The sequence below is a fragment of the Bombus terrestris genome, chromosome 8, assembly GCF_910591885.1.
Source record: "Bombus terrestris chromosome 8, iyBomTerr1.2, whole genome shotgun sequence".
Classification (NCBI taxonomy): domain Eukaryota; kingdom Metazoa; phylum Arthropoda; class Insecta; order Hymenoptera; family Apidae; genus Bombus; species Bombus terrestris.
In genome coordinates this window covers 601114-617828 of record NC_063276.1, presented here as the reverse complement: position 1 = coordinate 617828, position 16715 = coordinate 601114, and the positions used below count along the sequence as shown (strand labels likewise).

General features: G+C 35.5%; 4 protein-coding genes and 1 long non-coding RNA gene across 9 annotated transcripts in view; 3 read left to right on the top strand and 2 right to left on the bottom strand.

Moving 5' to 3' along the window:
• Positions 1 to 10338, top strand: part of LOC100645449 (potassium channel subfamily K member 18) — a 32285-nt gene extending 21947 nt beyond the window's left edge. The window contains exons 2-7 of one of the 4 annotated variants that reach the window (XM_048408035.1): positions 56 to 359; positions 6383 to 6803; positions 7101 to 7458; positions 7860 to 8251; positions 8827 to 9274; positions 10112 to 10338. In XM_048408035.1, coding sequence (XP_048263992.1) covers positions 6546 to 6803; positions 7101 to 7458; positions 7860 to 8251; positions 8827 to 9274; positions 10112 to 10224 — 1569 coding nt within the window. In that variant the 5' untranslated portion in view covers positions 56 to 359; positions 6383 to 6545 and the 3' untranslated portion in view covers positions 10225 to 10338. Of the gene's footprint in view, positions 1 to 55; positions 417 to 6382; positions 6804 to 7100; positions 7459 to 7859; positions 8252 to 8826; positions 9275 to 10111 lie in introns of all 4 variants that reach the window. The other 3 variants (XM_048408034.1, XM_048408033.1, XM_003397094.4) reach the window with 3 other exon arrangements.
• Positions 2071 to 5954, bottom strand: LOC125385539. The gene is made up of 2 exons (XR_007224940.1): positions 5265 to 5954; positions 2071 to 4999 (listed from the first exon to the last, which is right to left on the bottom strand). It is a non-coding gene; the product is annotated as an uncharacterized LOC125385539 (long non-coding RNA).
• On the top strand, positions 10225 to 12170 carry LOC125385570 (the record flags this gene model as incomplete). Its single annotated transcript, XM_048408212.1, has 1 exon — positions 10225 to 12170. A coding segment is annotated over one exon (534 nt), but the record flags the coding sequence as incomplete, so codon positions are not given.
• Positions 12171 to 12404: 234 nt separating this feature from the next.
• On the bottom strand, positions 12405 to 14377 carry LOC100645798. The gene is made up of 3 exons (XM_003397097.4): positions 14256 to 14377; positions 13119 to 13748; positions 12405 to 12729 (listed from the first exon to the last, which is right to left on the bottom strand). The coding sequence occupies exons 2-3, from the start codon at positions 13345 to 13347 to the stop codon at positions 12593 to 12595; spliced, it is 366 nt and encodes a 121-aa protein (XP_003397145.1). The 5' UTR covers positions 13348 to 13748; positions 14256 to 14377; the 3' UTR covers positions 12405 to 12592.
• Positions 14378 to 14545: 168 nt separating this feature from the next.
• LOC100645680 (probable 39S ribosomal protein L23, mitochondrial) lies at positions 14546 to 16706 on the top strand. Of its 2 annotated transcripts, XM_048408037.1 has the most exons (4): positions 14546 to 14686; positions 14810 to 15089; positions 15168 to 15344; positions 15738 to 16706. In XM_048408037.1, exons 1-3 carry the CDS (start codon positions 14673 to 14675, stop codon positions 15315 to 15317), a joined length of 444 nt encoding a protein of 147 aa, XP_048263994.1. In that variant the 5' UTR covers positions 14546 to 14672; the 3' UTR covers positions 15318 to 15344; positions 15738 to 16706. The 2 variants fall into 2 exon arrangements, with proteins under 2 accessions (XP_048263994.1, XP_003397144.1); XM_003397096.4 differs by lacking the exon at positions 15738 to 16706 and having other exon boundaries at positions 15168 to 15662.
• The last annotated feature ends 9 nt before the right edge of the window (positions 16707 to 16715 follow it).

The window sequence follows — 16715 nt, the reverse complement described above, 5'->3', positions numbered from 1 at the left end:
TTTCTATTACTAATTTACAATCAATCGATCAATATTTCTGAAACACTCTGTACAGTGCAGTGGCACGATCTCGGTAACATGGTCGACGACGACGGCGACGACGACGACAACGACGACGACGACGACGATGACGACGACAACGACAACGACAACGACAACGACAACGACAACGACAACGACAACGACAGCGACAACGACAACGACAACGACAACGCGGAGGACGTTGGTGTGCGCTCGCGACGTCGGCGTGCGCTCGCGACGTCGGCGTCGACATCGTCGTTGGCCGTAGCACAGTCGCGAAAGGAGGGATGCCACGACGACCCACATTCCGTCGAATTTAATTTCATGCCTTATCTCTGGTAACCACGGTACAATGCTTCAACTGGGGCGGCTGCGAATCCTTCTATCTTACCCTTGTACGCTCCACATACACCGCCGCACGACACTGGTCTACAACGGTTCACGGCTCTGAATCATACCCCTGTTTCGCGGTCGCAATTTCTACCTGTACTTTTCTCGCCAAATATTCACCTCGTCGTTTCTCATCTCAACTTTTTTTCTTCCTTTCTCTTTTTCTTTTTTTTTTTTTTTTTCTTAATAAAGAACGTTAATCAATCTGAAACATAAATATTTGTATGCAAAGACCGCAAGTGAAAAATATCATAAAGTCACATTCTATATCATTTACAGAAGACTGACTGATTTTTAATACTTTGTAGACAACTTAGGTCATTTACACCCGAAATGTCACTCGTTTTTTCACAGCGAACTTTTATTTTTTCAATCAATCGAAATTTAGATTCCCCTTTTCTCACATTAATAAGAATCTTATCCTGAAGCTATCGCAAAATTATTTTTAAATAACCATAGACATAACTCATTATCAAGTCAAAGTTATTAATTAAACAATAAATAGTGAAATAGGTCATTTTAATTAATTGAAATAATCAGAGGAGGACGGTGCTGAAAAATTACAGCGTAAATTATCTTCTTTTTTAATATTAGACGTTCATCAGATTGAATTGAGATAATGGTTTCTTCTAATGTGAATACCGAAATTTACATAAGAAAACAGGAAATATAACGAGTTGATGAGTTAATCTTTTCTTGAATAATTTTTCTTTGATCCTGAATATTAATTTATTCCTCTAACATTGGTTTTTAATCAGTTATGAATATTGAAACTTGCATAAAAAATTGATGAGTCAAATAAATAAAGCTGAAGAATTCTTTAACATACTAAAAAATAATTATTTTTCAATACCTAGCCAATTAATAGTAATAGATTCTCTTTCAATAATCCACTGAAATGATTCTTTTTTTTTATTTTTCTTCTTCTTCTTTGATCTTAGAAGTTAATCAATTGACATCAGCTTTTATCAATTAAAAGAGGAAGAGAATTTTCTTTTTTATTTTCAATATTGGAATTTAAATGAGAAAGAAGCTTTCGTTCGATAATCCTGAGTATTAATCAGTTAAAGTAATGAATGTCCATCGAAACGTTCCTTTTCTAATGTAAATTTACGATATTATTTTAAACATCACTTTTTAATTTTAACAATAACTGTCCATCAATCACTATGAATTTCCATCATTTGATATATTAGTATTTTGGCTCATCCCTTCTTGAATATTAAAATTTAAATAAAAAGGGAAGAAACGCAATAAATTAATGTGTCGACCTTTTAGATAAATTTTCGCCTCACGATCATTCAATATTTTTAATATTTTTATTTGAAAACAGTAGCTCTTTCATCCTTTGTGAAAATCACTGATAAATGAAAATTATGTACCAGAAATTAATATTAGAAAAACTATGAAAAATAACCCTTTTTACACCCTCCATTGGTACTTTATACGCACGTAAACAACGGGTGGCACTTATTTACACATGGGGGACCCCATTCACCCCGTAGCAACCCCCTTTTATTTACATCTTTCCACGTTAATAGATGATCACTTAAATACAACTTTTATCTCATTTATTTAAAGATACAAATAACAAAACGCTACATGCTTTTCAATAATTCACAAAATAAAACTTTTTTTATCCTTTCCCTATTACGAATATGGTTTTTAAACGAAATATTTATTGTAAAATAAATAACCACATATGTGTTTGACAACAAAGCTATACTGTTCAATATTTTTATAAATTTTGTGATACTTTAGCGAAACAGTTTAATATACCGTTTCTTTTTTCTTATGCTAGTGCAACCATTCATTTTCAATACAATTGAAGGTTACAGAGAAAAAATGTGATAAACACAATTCTGTTGATTTTCTTATTTCAATATTATTTAATGATTTAAAAAATGTACTTTAACATAACATGGTTAAAAAGAAGAACAGCCTGTTCGATCCAAAAATATAATCCGTTTGGAGAGAACTAAGCTCCATAACTACGTTTAATAAGAAGATAGTTCAGTTACTATGTTAAGTGGTTGAAAGGATTAAAAAATCAAAATCAGTTTAGAGAAAGTTAACGAAGAATTATTCGCACATCGTTAAAAACTATAAGATTACGATAAAATAGAAATTATACAAATACGAAGGATATATTTTACAAGCAAATATTGTCACAACCTAGTCAAAGTATATCTAATTATTTAGCAGCTGATCGCTGGAGGCCTGATTGCTTCAGGAGATGATAACTAAAGACTGATTGATAGAAGCCTGATTGCTTCTAAACTTGCTGAACGTTGATCACCGGAAACTCTATTTGTCGGAAGCCTGATTATTTAAAGAGACGCTAACTACAAGCCGGTTGATCCTACCAAATTCCAGTCTCCTTTGTACAATCTCAACTTGTTAATTCGACAACGCGTCTCGTGTACTTCGTTCTTATTCGCTTGTAAAACTTGACTGCGTACATAAAATTTAGTGAAATTCCAATTTTCTATTCAATTTGATCAGAACCTTCGATTGCCGCACTATACATCGAAGAACAATACCATTATTATAATTTTCAATAGTTAATTTTTGATAAAAAAAAAAAGAATAAATATTACTGGCCAACCAGTACATGAATCTAAAGAGTAAAAAAAAAAGGAAGAAAGAAAGTCATTTACTTGGGAACACGTGTATGTCCTCCAGTCGAAACAGAGATACGTAAGCGCGATACACATGTAGTACATAGATGGTATTCAAATGCTCGTCGAGGGACAACGAGACGAACGAATTGAACAGAGAGAGAGAAAACGGAACAGTTTACCATGTAGTCCATACCGTGATATCAACACCGAGTTGTACCACATACAGTATCGCTCGCAATTATTTGAAAATGTAAAAATAATACTAAATATACATGTTCACGTACATAGTGTGTAACACTTAACATTTCGCGTTCAATATTTTGATATAACGTTTAAGTAACGTTTAATTTTAACACGAATGAAAATAATTTTCTTTTGCTTTTAGTAAATATGGAATATTTCTTATTCTATATAAAAGTGTTCGATTTCTATATTTACTTGGTACTATTAATCTATATTTACTGCTAAATTTCCACCTTTAATAAGTACCATCTTTCTTAATAAAACCACATTCACAAAATCACATTGAAAAGAACAAAAATATAAAATATACCTTCGCATCACTCATATTCTAAAAACAAAAAAATTCTTCAATTACAAGTTTTTATCACTCAATAGCCAGCCAGGATAAATCATTTCCAATAACAATAAATAAACCCACACACATACCTAAAACTTTTAATTTAATTTAATTCCAAATGTACTTCATCCCTCAACTTCGTAACTCTGAAACATCGGAAACAAACAAAAAATTTATCTTTCGCCCTAATGGGATCAACCCTTCGTATGTCTACCAACCCCATTACTGATAAAATTAGAACGTCCCATGGTTCGAACAAGTACCACCGGTGTTATAAACTATATACATCAGTTATTTGAAAGTAAGTACCCGTATACACAGATGAAAAGTGATACATATGAGTATACATTAGTTGGAAGTTCGATCGTAGCTATTTCTGCTTGTATACACGCAACGGAACGATCGCTTTATCAGTAAACGGACTCTCCTCGCGGGGGGCTGACAGAAAGCGCGAAAAGGGGACATTTATTTCGGGAAATCGAGCAGTCCGATTATTAACTTCTCGTAATGGGTCGCGGCCCGGCAGGAAATTGAAAAATACGATTACGGAACTAGCTGGTCGCGAACCGATTCTCTTACCGGGCCAAATATCGCTTGCAGGTACCCTTTTGCCAAGTTCTTTCCAAACTTTTCGAAACGTGAAAATCATAGGAATTTACGTTCCATATAACAGAGATTATCAACACTGTTATTGTTTATAGAAGGAAATAGTCTGATTTTTATGTGGCGTATGACTTCGTCGGATCATGATCGTTGTCGAATCATTTCTAACCCATATATCTTCTGGATTATCTTCGTGTTACTATTTTATTGAATTATTATATTATGTATAATATAACGTACATATTATTCATGTTATTACACTATATATGAAATAACATAATATGATATTTCAATAAAGTAATGATACAAACATAATCCAAAAATATGCGTGTATTTAATGTACAGCTTGTAATGTAAAGCTTGAAATCATCGTGTATTCCACAGAATTTACAGAATTTAAAAAATAAAACAGCTTAGAATACTGTCATTGTCAGAAAATGACTCTTTGATCGAAAATGTTATACGACTAAAGGATATTGATTTGACTATGCAAAATAAATTCTATTTTTCATCGCTATTGAAATAAATAAGTCGAACTTCAATCATCTCTAATAGAGGTTCTACGAATGAAGAAAGGAAGAAAAGTTCTCGTTACATAAAGAATTCGTGGATTTTAGTTTGTTATCTATTATTCGGAGCTAACGACGTCGTTTCGGCGAACGAAGATTCCTCGAACGAAATACGCGATGGAGGAATTTCTAGGATTTCATAAAAATTTCGCACCTCTTGTTAGAAGAATCTGACTTCTTATGTCGCAAGAATTTGAATCCTTAAAGCGATACTAGAACAACAAATATGTACAAAAAATAAATGTAGCAGGAAGATTTAGAATCTTAAATAAAAAGATAAACAAGTGGAGAATGTAAACAACTAAACCAAGAATGTAAGCAAACAAATACAGAATGTAAGCAAAGAGAAATGTTGTATAACCCACGTGTACGAATGCATACCACTAAAACAACCAGTCTCTAATTTACGATAGATCTAAATATATTTCTACGTAAATATATTCTCTTTGGTGATACATTAGATCATGGAAAACATACTTGCCTCGAAGAAAACATCTTGAAACTTTAGACGTAACCATACATCACTCTTCCAACTTCCATAACGTAGATCAAGTCACACTCTCAAAATACATTCCTGAAATGGAAATTAATGTTCATATGCCGCTCAAAATTCAAACACATACGTTATGTCTCAAACACACTAAACATACTCGCCGCCTAAATCCACCAAGATCCAATCAAGCTCTACATTCCCCTTAATTAACCACCGCAGCGTCGTCGCTCATACACCTAATCACATCCTCCTGAGCTCACACTCGTCACCCGATCGCATCTCCAGTGCCACGTGACCATAGTCACCACTCGTCATCGACACCTATACCAGAAGTACACTCTCTCGCGCGTTCCCGGAGGTACCAATAAGGAGCAATTAAACTTGGTGCAGACGAGACATACGATATTGTGGAAATTACACATATAATACGATATACAGAAATTACGTATTATCCGCATATATTATATATTAGATTATGTAATACGAATTTTGTCTTTTCCAGAGAAATGAAAAGTATTCTCGAAATTCAAATAATTTGCAAAGTTTCACTCGACAAAAAATGTTAGCACGTAAACCAGTTTTGTCAAAACCGATTATATAATTTCCCGCCTGTACGATTTCGATAACAAAAATTCCTTATCTAAAATATTCGTAACAAGAATTTTAGAAAACAAACTGAATGATGTATATAAGTTATAACAATAATATCATTAGATCACAAATAATAACGAACGTTGAATATTTTTATATTACTGGAGCATTGAAAAGTTTAGTTTTGTATTAACGACCTATCGAGGGTTCAAAATCCAAGATATTAATCGAGAGTTAATATACAAAACAATCTCCCACTTACGTTCCAATATTTTAATTATATTAATAAAAATATAAACTTTTATACTTACATATGTGTGCAGTCTAGTCAGAAGCTCTTCGATTGTATGCTCAGATTGTATCAAAAATTGAAACTTGTCGAATTGTGTAGCGTCAGCGCTATGAAATCGGAATGGCGCGAGACGTCGCATTCCTCGTCTGCACAGAGCCTTAGGGCGATATAGTTGCAAGCGACAAGATCTAATGGGATCACGGGTAATCTCTGCGACAGGCTTGCCAGCGCACCAAATGGACGAGGCTCGAGGGAGGATAGTGGAACGATAGGAGGCGACCGGTTGCGGCTGCAGCTGCGGCGTCGGTCGCTGCACCTGCAGCTGCAGCTGCGGCGACGAGGAAGCTGCCGGTAGCAGCGTGCAGACGGTGGCTAAAACATAATGCAGAGCACAGGCGACTACTATCAGAGGGCGCCGAGATGCTGTCCAGGAAGGAACGCGAACGCAAACGCGGACGCGTTGAGGATCAACGCTTCTGTCCGGGGAGCGGAGTTGTTGTGCTGTTGTTGTAGCTGCAGTACGGCAACATCTACCAAGACACCGGGATTACTGGCCAGTCTGGGTGTCTGCGTACTCGTGCTGGGTTACACGCTGTTGGGCGCGTTCGCGTTCATGGCGCTGGAAGGTGGCCTCAAGTCGGTAGGTCATCGCTTCTTTGGTAACATTATCTTGTCCAAACGCTCTTTAGAAGTCTGCTATCATAATTGTATAAATGTACTCGTATTAAATAAAGTTTTTATGTTAAGGAGCGTTGTGTACGTAATGAAAAGAATGGAAAGAATTGCTAAAAATCTTGTGTATAAATCATCATAAAACAAACCAAAGTTAATTTGTAACCTAGTGATCCTTGAGTGACTTTTGTGCTTTCTTCTTTCAAAAGAGCCATATGTATGGATTATATATATATGAGTAAAATCTATTTGTTTTCCATGGTAGGATTCGGCGAACGACCTGCTCGTTCCCGGTTCCAAAAACGAAGGAGGATCGTACGTGGTACCCAGTATCGAGGATGACACTGCGGCGATGGAACTAAGAGCGCGCACCGTTGAAAGGCTCTGGAGTATCACAGAGGACTTGAACGTGTTGTACAAGGAAAACTGGACACGATTAGCAGCCAGGGAAGTGTTCGAATTTCAGGAGAACTTGGCACGAGGTCTCAGGAGGACTTCCTCGCAGTACGAGCCGATGGGATCATCCTCTCGCTCCAGGGACCATTCCATGGACAGAAGATCACATAGAAAATGGACCTTTAGTGGCAGTTTATTGTATTCCTTGACGCTGATCACCACTATTGGTAAGGATTATCAATATTTACAAAATATAGAATATATTAGTATCATTATATAATATTTCATGCAACATACCACTTATTATTAATTAAAAGTTTTTAACTTAAATGTATTAACGTTAACTTGTTTCTTCAGGTTAACAGGTTAATATTCATGGAATATGATCCATAATTTGATAAAAAATTGACAAAAATAAAACAGAGAACAAGCGTACCAATAAATTGTACAAAAATTGAGCTAAAAAGGTAACATAACACCTAGTCGGAAGCTTCAATTTATGTGACAATTTGAATTGACTGAGAACACACCCATTACATTCTAATAAACGCTCTCATATTCGATCAATCCTCGGTTGTTCCTTCGATAACAATCGATCGTAACACAATCGTTATCATTGGCGTTTCAGGATACGGTAGCGTGGCACCTCGCACAGTCTGGGGTCGTTTAATCACAATAGTGTACGCTCTGGCTGGAATTCCCTTAATGCTGGTCTATTTAAGCACGGTGGGCGATGTTCTCTCAAGGAGCTTCCGTCGTTTGTATGGCAGATTGTGCAGGCCTCGAAATTGCACCAGGAAGCAACAACCGCCGCCACCGCCACCTCCTGTAGGTGGCATGATGAGCAAAACCTACAGATATGATAACCATGTCGACTCGAAATCTGGAAATTACTATTCAGCTAGCAGAGAAAGCTCCTGCGACGATCTAGGAACCAGAGGCACCAGCAGTGCCATCTTGTTGGACTGTGGAAGCGAGGGACTGCTTCATGCTACCACCAGCTCCACCGCAGCGCTTCAGGTATATAACATACTTCGTTCGAAAAACATGATTTCACAGTAGTGGTATATTGGGGGAATATCGTCAATCTGCACCTGCAATGAGGACACTAGATGCTGTTGTAGAATGATCAGCCACTTTTCTGGAACAAGCAAAAATATAAGAATAAATTAGGAAAGTTACATATACGTATGATCGACGGAATTGATTACAAAAAGCGAACAAATTATGTTTAACTGAATGTAAAGTAATACGAATAGAGGGACTCCGGTTCTATATCAAATAGAGAAAAACTATGAGAAGTCCCATGTGTCTTCGTTACACCTTTTCAAATCTTCAGACGCACTAATAAATTTTAATCGCAAGCGTTCTTCTAACACAAATAACGAAATCATCAAAAAAAGATTACGAGAACTAGGTATTGAAAAGTTACAACCAATATTTGATCCCAATTGGTATAATCTATTCCATATAATTCTTTGCCTTTTCTGAGGAATTGGTTGAAGTTGCGTCACTTTTGAAACACACATATAAAATGTCATAAAAACATATAAAAGCATATAAGATACGGTAAAAAACATTTTAATCTTTTCCAGGACGTAACATCAGGAAACAGTAAACGTCATTTTCACCCGTGTTCGCTGTCCCTGTCGACGAACTCGTCGCCAGGTTACGTAGTGGAAACGAATCCCGTGAGGATACCGATCAGTCTCTGTCTAGTAATCATGCTGATCTACATATGCGGTGGCGCGGTGATGTTCAATCGTCTGGAGGGTTGGAGTCTCTTGGAAGGTGGCTACTTCTGCTTCACCAGCCTCGGAACGATCGGTTTCGGCGACCTGATGCCCGTTGGACGAAATGCCGCGTCCGCCACCCTGGAGGAACTCAGCCTGTGCGCCTGCTCGCTCTACATACTCGCCGGGATGGGCCTGATCGCCATGTGCTTCAACCTCGTCCAGGAGGAGGTGGTACGCGTGGTCAGGGTCTTCGGTAGAACCTGCGGCATGTCGTCGGGGGTGGTGGTCGGACCTATCGGTGGTACAGGTATCCCTGATGCAGGCATTCGACGGGGAACCGCTAGATCGTTCCGGGCGAGAAACTATTTTACCCGGCCACGCTTTAAATTTCCTGAACGCTTTGAGCCTGGCGACGAAACATACTATTTCTATATACAGAACTGTGAATTTATAGTCAATTATTAAACATAGCGTTATACAATGACTTAATCGTAATATTATGCGTGGCAGTATTGTACGAATATAGATAATACTGTTTACGAAAAACATTATTTATACGACAGTGCCGATGCTATCGTCAAGTCAAATCCCATCACGTTTCCTGGTGTGGTAGACTTGGAGAAAGACTCGTAAGAATTTTAAATATTTCAACTTCTGTCCATCACTGTAAAAGAATTACACAGAAATTTATAGCTTACTGTGATCTTGAATCTTCTCAGAAATACCACTATATTGTCCTAAGGGAAATTCTAAGATAGTTACAGCTTACAACGATCTTGGATATTTTAAAAAATATTATTAAAAAGATCGTCTAACGATATAAGCAGTTACCTTCTCTTCGCCCTCCATTTATCAAAACTCCAGTTTTCCAGCCCAAATGCGAAAGCTTCGTTTCCAACCGAACCCAGGCTCAAAGTGTCAAAGGCATCACGAACAAATGAGTCGAGCTCTCAATCGTTTGCACGTAGAGCGGTTCTGATCCACTCGCGTCGGGGATTTCGATCAGGCATCTTGACCACTCTGCATAACCCCTTCGTTTAAAAAAGCCAAAATGAAATCAAAATCCATTTCAATCGAACCAAAGACCGAAAACTCTCTATCCACCACAACCAGAAGGTCATAAAATCCTTTAATTCTTGATCAGGTGCCGGTCCTGGGCTCAAGGCCGACCTGGACGACGGAGGAGGCACCAGTGACTCGCGATTGTCCGAACAAGAAGAAGAAGCGATCGCCATGTCCATGGTGCCAACCTCCTGACAACATCAGGCCAGGAGTCCCGGGGATGGGAAACTCCTGGCCCACGCGTCCAACACTGCCATAAAACCATCGCCTGGTCATCATTCTCTACCACGAAAGAAAACGCCGTCTGAATCCAGAAACTCGTCGAGTCAACAATTTCAACGCGCCCAGTCTCTAAGACGCAGTTGTTTGTCTCCAACGCAATATCATCACCAGCATCATCAACATCGTCAGCAGGAGAGTTCTCTACATTTTGAGTACTTTGTGCCTAGGAGCGTGAGCGAGTTCAACCTGGCAGCAGCGGCGGTCACGGACATAGCTGTACCACCACCGCCTCCTTCGTCAGTCTTACGGCCCTCCTCGGCTCTAACACCGCCGATAGGTTCCGCATCGAATTCAGCGTCGTCGAATCAGCCTAGGTTATTAGAATGTTCGGGAACCGCGACCAGGAGTCGCGAGAAGATGGTCACCTTCGAAGACGAGGGCGTGAACTGTGCCACCTCCACGCCCACCAGAAAGAATATTTCCGGGCTGGAGAACGTTTTCATGTGACGCTGCAATCATGGGTGATTTTGTGAAAAAAAAAATCTAAGTTGGATGGAGTGTTCTGTGTTTCGATTGTGCCGGGAAAAAGGTAATTAGATTTCTGGTGGGAATTAAACGAAAGTGGAATTATTTTGGATATTATGTAGATGCATGGGCAACGTCGATCAATGAGGAAGGGAAGGGGGCAATTTAAAATTAGGAAAGAATTATGTATCTAGGAATATGTATGTTTCTCCTGTGTGATCTAGAGAAATAAAACTGATTGGAGAGACAGGACATTCGTAAATGATTATAATTATACCGTTTCATCGTATTTTGTGAGAAAAGAAAAAGAGTACGAAGAGCATAAAGTGAGAACATTTTTTAGAGAAAAATCTTAGAAACATGAGTGGAATGCTCGCGTACGGATTTACAGGCTGTAAGACACGATCTTCGAACAACGAAGGTGTCTGAAACAAAAATCCGCGAATTCCGAGGTTTTTTAGGGTTATTCACCACCACGAAAGACACTAGATTTCTACCATTTACATTATAACTACTGTTACTATAATACTATTTAATATTCTTATCGCTGCTGATATTCTTCTTCTTATCATTATCGTTGCTAGGTTACTCGAGACGGGCGGATTTTCTTCGTACAAGTTGTGTGAATTATCGAAATGTACATACGCTGCTGCATCGTCTCTTTCTCCCAAAGAACATTTCTTTTCTAAATAACCACGTGTAAGACAATCGAAAATAAATTATTCGTATGAAAAAACTGAAATTTAACAAAAGTTAACTAATTATTCATAAATAAATAGTTATATAATCAATTAAATAATATATATAATTTCGACAGATATTTGATAATTTTATATTTGTTACAATATTTTATTTATCCGTTGAAAGATGTAGGAGAAAGAGGTAATGCGAAAAACGAAAGGAAGACACAGCCTTAAAAAATATGCCTGACAGGCGGTTCAATTAATATTGTTACAAAAAGACAAATGAATATAAAATATAGAAAAAAAAGACGTGCTCGGTTACGAGACAGTCTATCCTAGTATAACTTTTAAGAGATTCATTTTAATCGAACTTCGAACACCGCTTAATTTTAATACAAAGTCGAATAAGCAAGTGTACGAATAAGACTATCGTATAAGTGAGTGATTGAACGGTGAAATTTATCATGGAAAATGAGAAAAAGAGAATGAAATATTTCAAAGGAACATCATCGGTATCGTACCGAACCAAACCCAGTCTTGCAGATAAATTTTCCGTGCGAATCGCTATGCTGAGAAATATGTCCCTAGATCGCCAAGCTGGATCGAGGCTCAACGAGTGTTCAAATACGCTGTTTGTACGCGTGTTTCTTTCTTGACATTCGCTAAATTTTCATTAAAGAGAGACAAAGTAAAAGTATCGAACAATCACAACTTGGACTTGGTTTTTTGTAGTTTTGAACCCTTGAACTGACAGGTTATCGATAATTCGACGTAATAAAATGTTAATAAAGGAAGCAGTAAGCATTTCTACACAGTATAAAAAAAAATACCGCGTTTCTTCGTTTACATGTAACTGAGAAGTTTTATTTTTTATAAAATGATAGAATCTCTAAATTAAAAACAAGTAATCCAAAGTAAAGTTAGGAACAAGTAATAAAAAATTACTTCCTGTAATTCTGATCCATTCTCGTTTCCCCTTTATTATTCATTTCATCGTGTTAGTTTTCATATATCGTTTATTGAGTTTAATATAGTACCACTTTGAAATCAACGTTTTTAGGATGCATGCTTATAAAAGTTTTACCGTAGTACTTATCGATTAAGCTCGTAATTTTTCCTGCGATGCATATTTGTCACTTATCTTCGTCGTCTTCCTCGCAATAATCCCATTCCTCTTCTTGCGAGTTTGACCTAAACAACGATGCTGCTGGGTAATCATCCGGTTTCGAATCAGAATTATTGAAGCCGCAAGAAATGTCACATAAAAACCCTACAAGAAAAGTAATTATTTTATATTAATATTTATTATACATATACAATTATGTGTGCATAGAAATGTTACTATATATATATATAATAATATTATACCATTATTTTTTTATAGAAAATAATATTCAAATAATTCGCACAGTGTAGTATCTCAGTAGCCATGATACGATCGGTAAGGTAGTAAATTTACGTAAAAAAATAAATCGTAAATACAGAATGAAATTTCTTCGTACAATGTTTCTTTTTTGAGTAAAATTGAGTTTGAATATACATTCGTTTAGTATACATGATATTAACTAATTACCAAAATAGCGTGATTACTAAGCACCCTGTGTAATGTCACTCCAAAAAAAAATATTTTTAAGTCTAAGAAAAATACGAAAGTAAAACCTTTGATCTTGCTCATTAAATCTTCACCCTTTTCTTTTCCAGCTTCTCCTGCGTCTTCATCCGACTTTTGCATTACATTTTGATAAAAGGTGAGTCCAATGTCCATAGCGTGATTAATTATAAATTGAACGGTACAAAGAACCATGATGATCAATATCGGTAAACATAAAGTAGTTTCTACGTCGTCCAAGAAAAGATTCAGCCATTCTGGTAGCAAATCGCAGCTCATCTTCGATTCGTAATTTCATCAACAAAAGTCTTGAAAATCTTCGGTCTAACCCTTTACTTTCTCAAAATAATAGCAATCTTCTTAGACGCGTTTCGTTTTTAAAACACCGTTTTGTGTTTGCGAAACAATATCGTGAACCATATTCTTGTTAATTTAGCCGAAGAAAGAAGTCATTGCCGAAATACACTTGAACGTCCGTTTTATAGCACTGAATCGGTTCAAAAGCTGAATGTTTCGTACAAATCGATTATCGAATCAACTACAACTCTCGATTAGATATTAGAGCGCGAACGAATGAAAGATTTAAACGAAGAAGATTTCTATCGAAATCGATTTCAATCGGACGAGCGGATTCATTGCTTAGATCAAAAGATCAATATATTATTTTATTATAAATATACCTACAATAGTATAAAATGAAGTAAATTAATATAAACACTAGACTTGTTTTAGATCTAAAATGCAAGAGGCGCCTATATTTTGTCAAACATATTTTGAGAATGAAAAATTAAAACTTTGTGAAAATGTAGATTTTATCGTTCTGTAAAGGTATTTAACAACTGAAAAGCAATTTTCGCAGACCCTAATTTCTACAATTTTCGAAAGTCACACAACAACTGATTGGCACTTTTTCTATTCTTGAAGAATTGTATTATCGAAACCAATGTTTCTAATTGTAAATTTTGTAAAATCGGCCTTTTGTAAAAGCTATATATCATTTTACTTTTTATATGTCTATAAACATAATATATGTCTATAAATATAATTTTATATGCCTTTTATACATAATTACTTTTTAAAGACAGTAAGATTTATGGTTACTATTATATGTTAAAAATTAATAAAATTTAATAATACAGATCAAAATAAATGCATAATTATAGTGACAATTATTAAAAAATTCATACCTGTCTATCTGGGACCGAAAAGTAGATATGAATCTTTCCGTAGAACCGTATAATTAAATAGGTTGCAGCGTGGAATACGATATTCTTGTTTATATTAGCGTGCAACCAAACAGGGCAGACACTTAATTTTATAAATTCTTGTATATACTAGTGTAGGTCACCTTCGGCATTTGGCCCTATCGTGCAGCGCCTGTGCTGTGAAGCAACTAGAACTACGGGTGTGAGCACTTTCATTTCCTCTCTATGTACAGGTTATGACATAACCTGTATAACATACCTAATAACATAACCTCCTATGTATTGATTACAGAACATTGTTTATTTGTTATATATATATATTTAAGATACAAAAGTTTGATATTATAAACAAAATTGTTACTGTTGTAAATAAATTTTTGATCTTTTTAACGAGATAAAATGTCTACTCGTTGGTAAGTATATATTTTTATAAAGGAATGAAATGGACATTTAAAAAGGCATTTGAAAATTATATATTAAGATGAATCATTTAACTATTTTGTATTTTATTGACATGGTTTTATCTACTTTAACAGGTACCCCTTGTACCAGAAAGGTAATCCACAACTCAGAATATTTCTTCCAAACTTTTGGTTGAAGCTTATAAAACCAGAACACAACCAACCAAAAAATGTAGTAGAGTTTCAGTGTTCTATGGAGATGACACGATTGGACGTGAAGAATTATTTAGAAAAAATTTATAACGTACATCCTGTTCATGTGCGTACTAGGATTGCTCTTGGAAAAACTTATATACCTACAAGTTTTAAATTTGTTGCTAAAAAGGATGACATGAAAATAGCTTATGTTACTCTAGTAAGTGTTAAAATAAAAACTCAGTTTTTAACAAAAATATATCTTCGTTATTAACATATACATTTTGTACGATTTCAGCCTAAGACTGAAACATTTACATTTCCGGATATAATTCCCGAAGAAGCGGAAGATAAAGATGAAAGAGGATTGCACGAAGCAGAACAAAACTTTAAGAACTTTGCAGAAAGGAACAAAACACCTGGTTTTCCCAGTTGGTTCATGACGTAAAATATCAAACGCAAATTTGCTAGTCTGGTACGACGATAAATGAAGTCTAACGTCAATCAAATTAATCTGTATTTTCCCTTTTTTATTCTTACATCTATTACAATATCTTAATATAAATATTTGGTGATCACATTAGAAATAATTGATATAAATACTCAAAATAAATACAGATATACATCTAAATTCCAGTAACAAATTAAAAATATAAATTAGTATTGATATGATTATTTATACGACAGAATATTACACATACTTCATGATTGTACTAGAAATAATTGTGGAAATAAATGTAAAATGTGTACTTACATATCAATAACAAAATAAATCATTATGTATATGCATGTACATGTATAGTATAATATATTATGTATTATTATGTAATTCACATACTATTATGCAAGGTATACATTCTGTTTTCAGACGACTCAATATTCACTCAACATAAAACCATACGATTTACATTTGGGACATTGTGGAATGTCAAACAAAAAAACTACCTGTAAGAAAGGAATGAATAATTAGGAGAAATTAACTAATAATTACAAAGGGTAGAATGAAAATTTAGATAGAAAGAGTAGGTGCAAGTGATTTCTTCTGCTTTGTACTTTGTTTAAAAGTATGATATATCAAAGACAACATACCTGTGGATGAATTGGACAAAAATAACGTACTCTGCCCTTTGTCCAGTAACCACAAACATTACATAGCACGATAGTATATGGTCTATGGCAAAGGCACCTATCCGCAGGTAAATTGCTTCGAGCTATCCCTCTTCCTCTGGCCACTCTTCTTTCATAATTATTGTAATTCAAATTGGCATTCATTTTGATCGTCTATTCCTAATTAAATCATTCAATGTTCACTATCCAATATTTACAGCAAAAATATTTTTTAACAAGATAATAACAAATATAATACATATAGTACAATATATATATATATATATATATATATATAATAAGAACAATTTGTATGTTCCTTATGAAATATGTCCAATATTATAGCAAACAGAGCACAAAAGAAAACTCGTTTCGATTTAATTGATACTTTCTAAAATGTGTTTGGTTCACGTTAATAAATATAGAGTTGATGAAAGACGCATTTCGAATCGTAAATTCATGACACAAATACCTATGCGCAAATATGATTCACTCGTATAGCTACGACACTTTTGGTGCTCTCAAGCAGCGTTTAATTTCCGGTTCGCAAGTAATAATCGTCTCTTTGTGACTCGCTTTTAACGCTTAATTCGTATCGTTTCAACAAAATAAAACGATACTCGTATCTACGCATCTAACACGTGTAAGAGGACTTGTTACAAGTCCCAGAAAATGAATCTTGTCAATGATAACAGCAAAAAGCCAAAATAAAATAATTTATAAAACCTTTCATATCTAT

Coding starts and splice junctions, on each gene's coding strand:
- LOC100645798 (XM_003397097.4), bottom strand. CDS start 13,347: ATGAGCTGCGATTTGCTACCAGAATGGCTGAATCTTTTCTTGGACGAC. Junction 12,730..13,118: donor TTTAATGAGCAAGATCAAAG/GTTTTACTTTCG, acceptor CTTTTCTTGTAG/GGTTTTTATGTGACATTTCT.
- LOC100645680 (XM_048408037.1), top strand. Junction 15,090..15,167: donor AAATAGCTTATGTTACTCTA/GTAAGTGTTAAA, acceptor GTACGATTTCAG/CCTAAGACTGAAACATTTAC.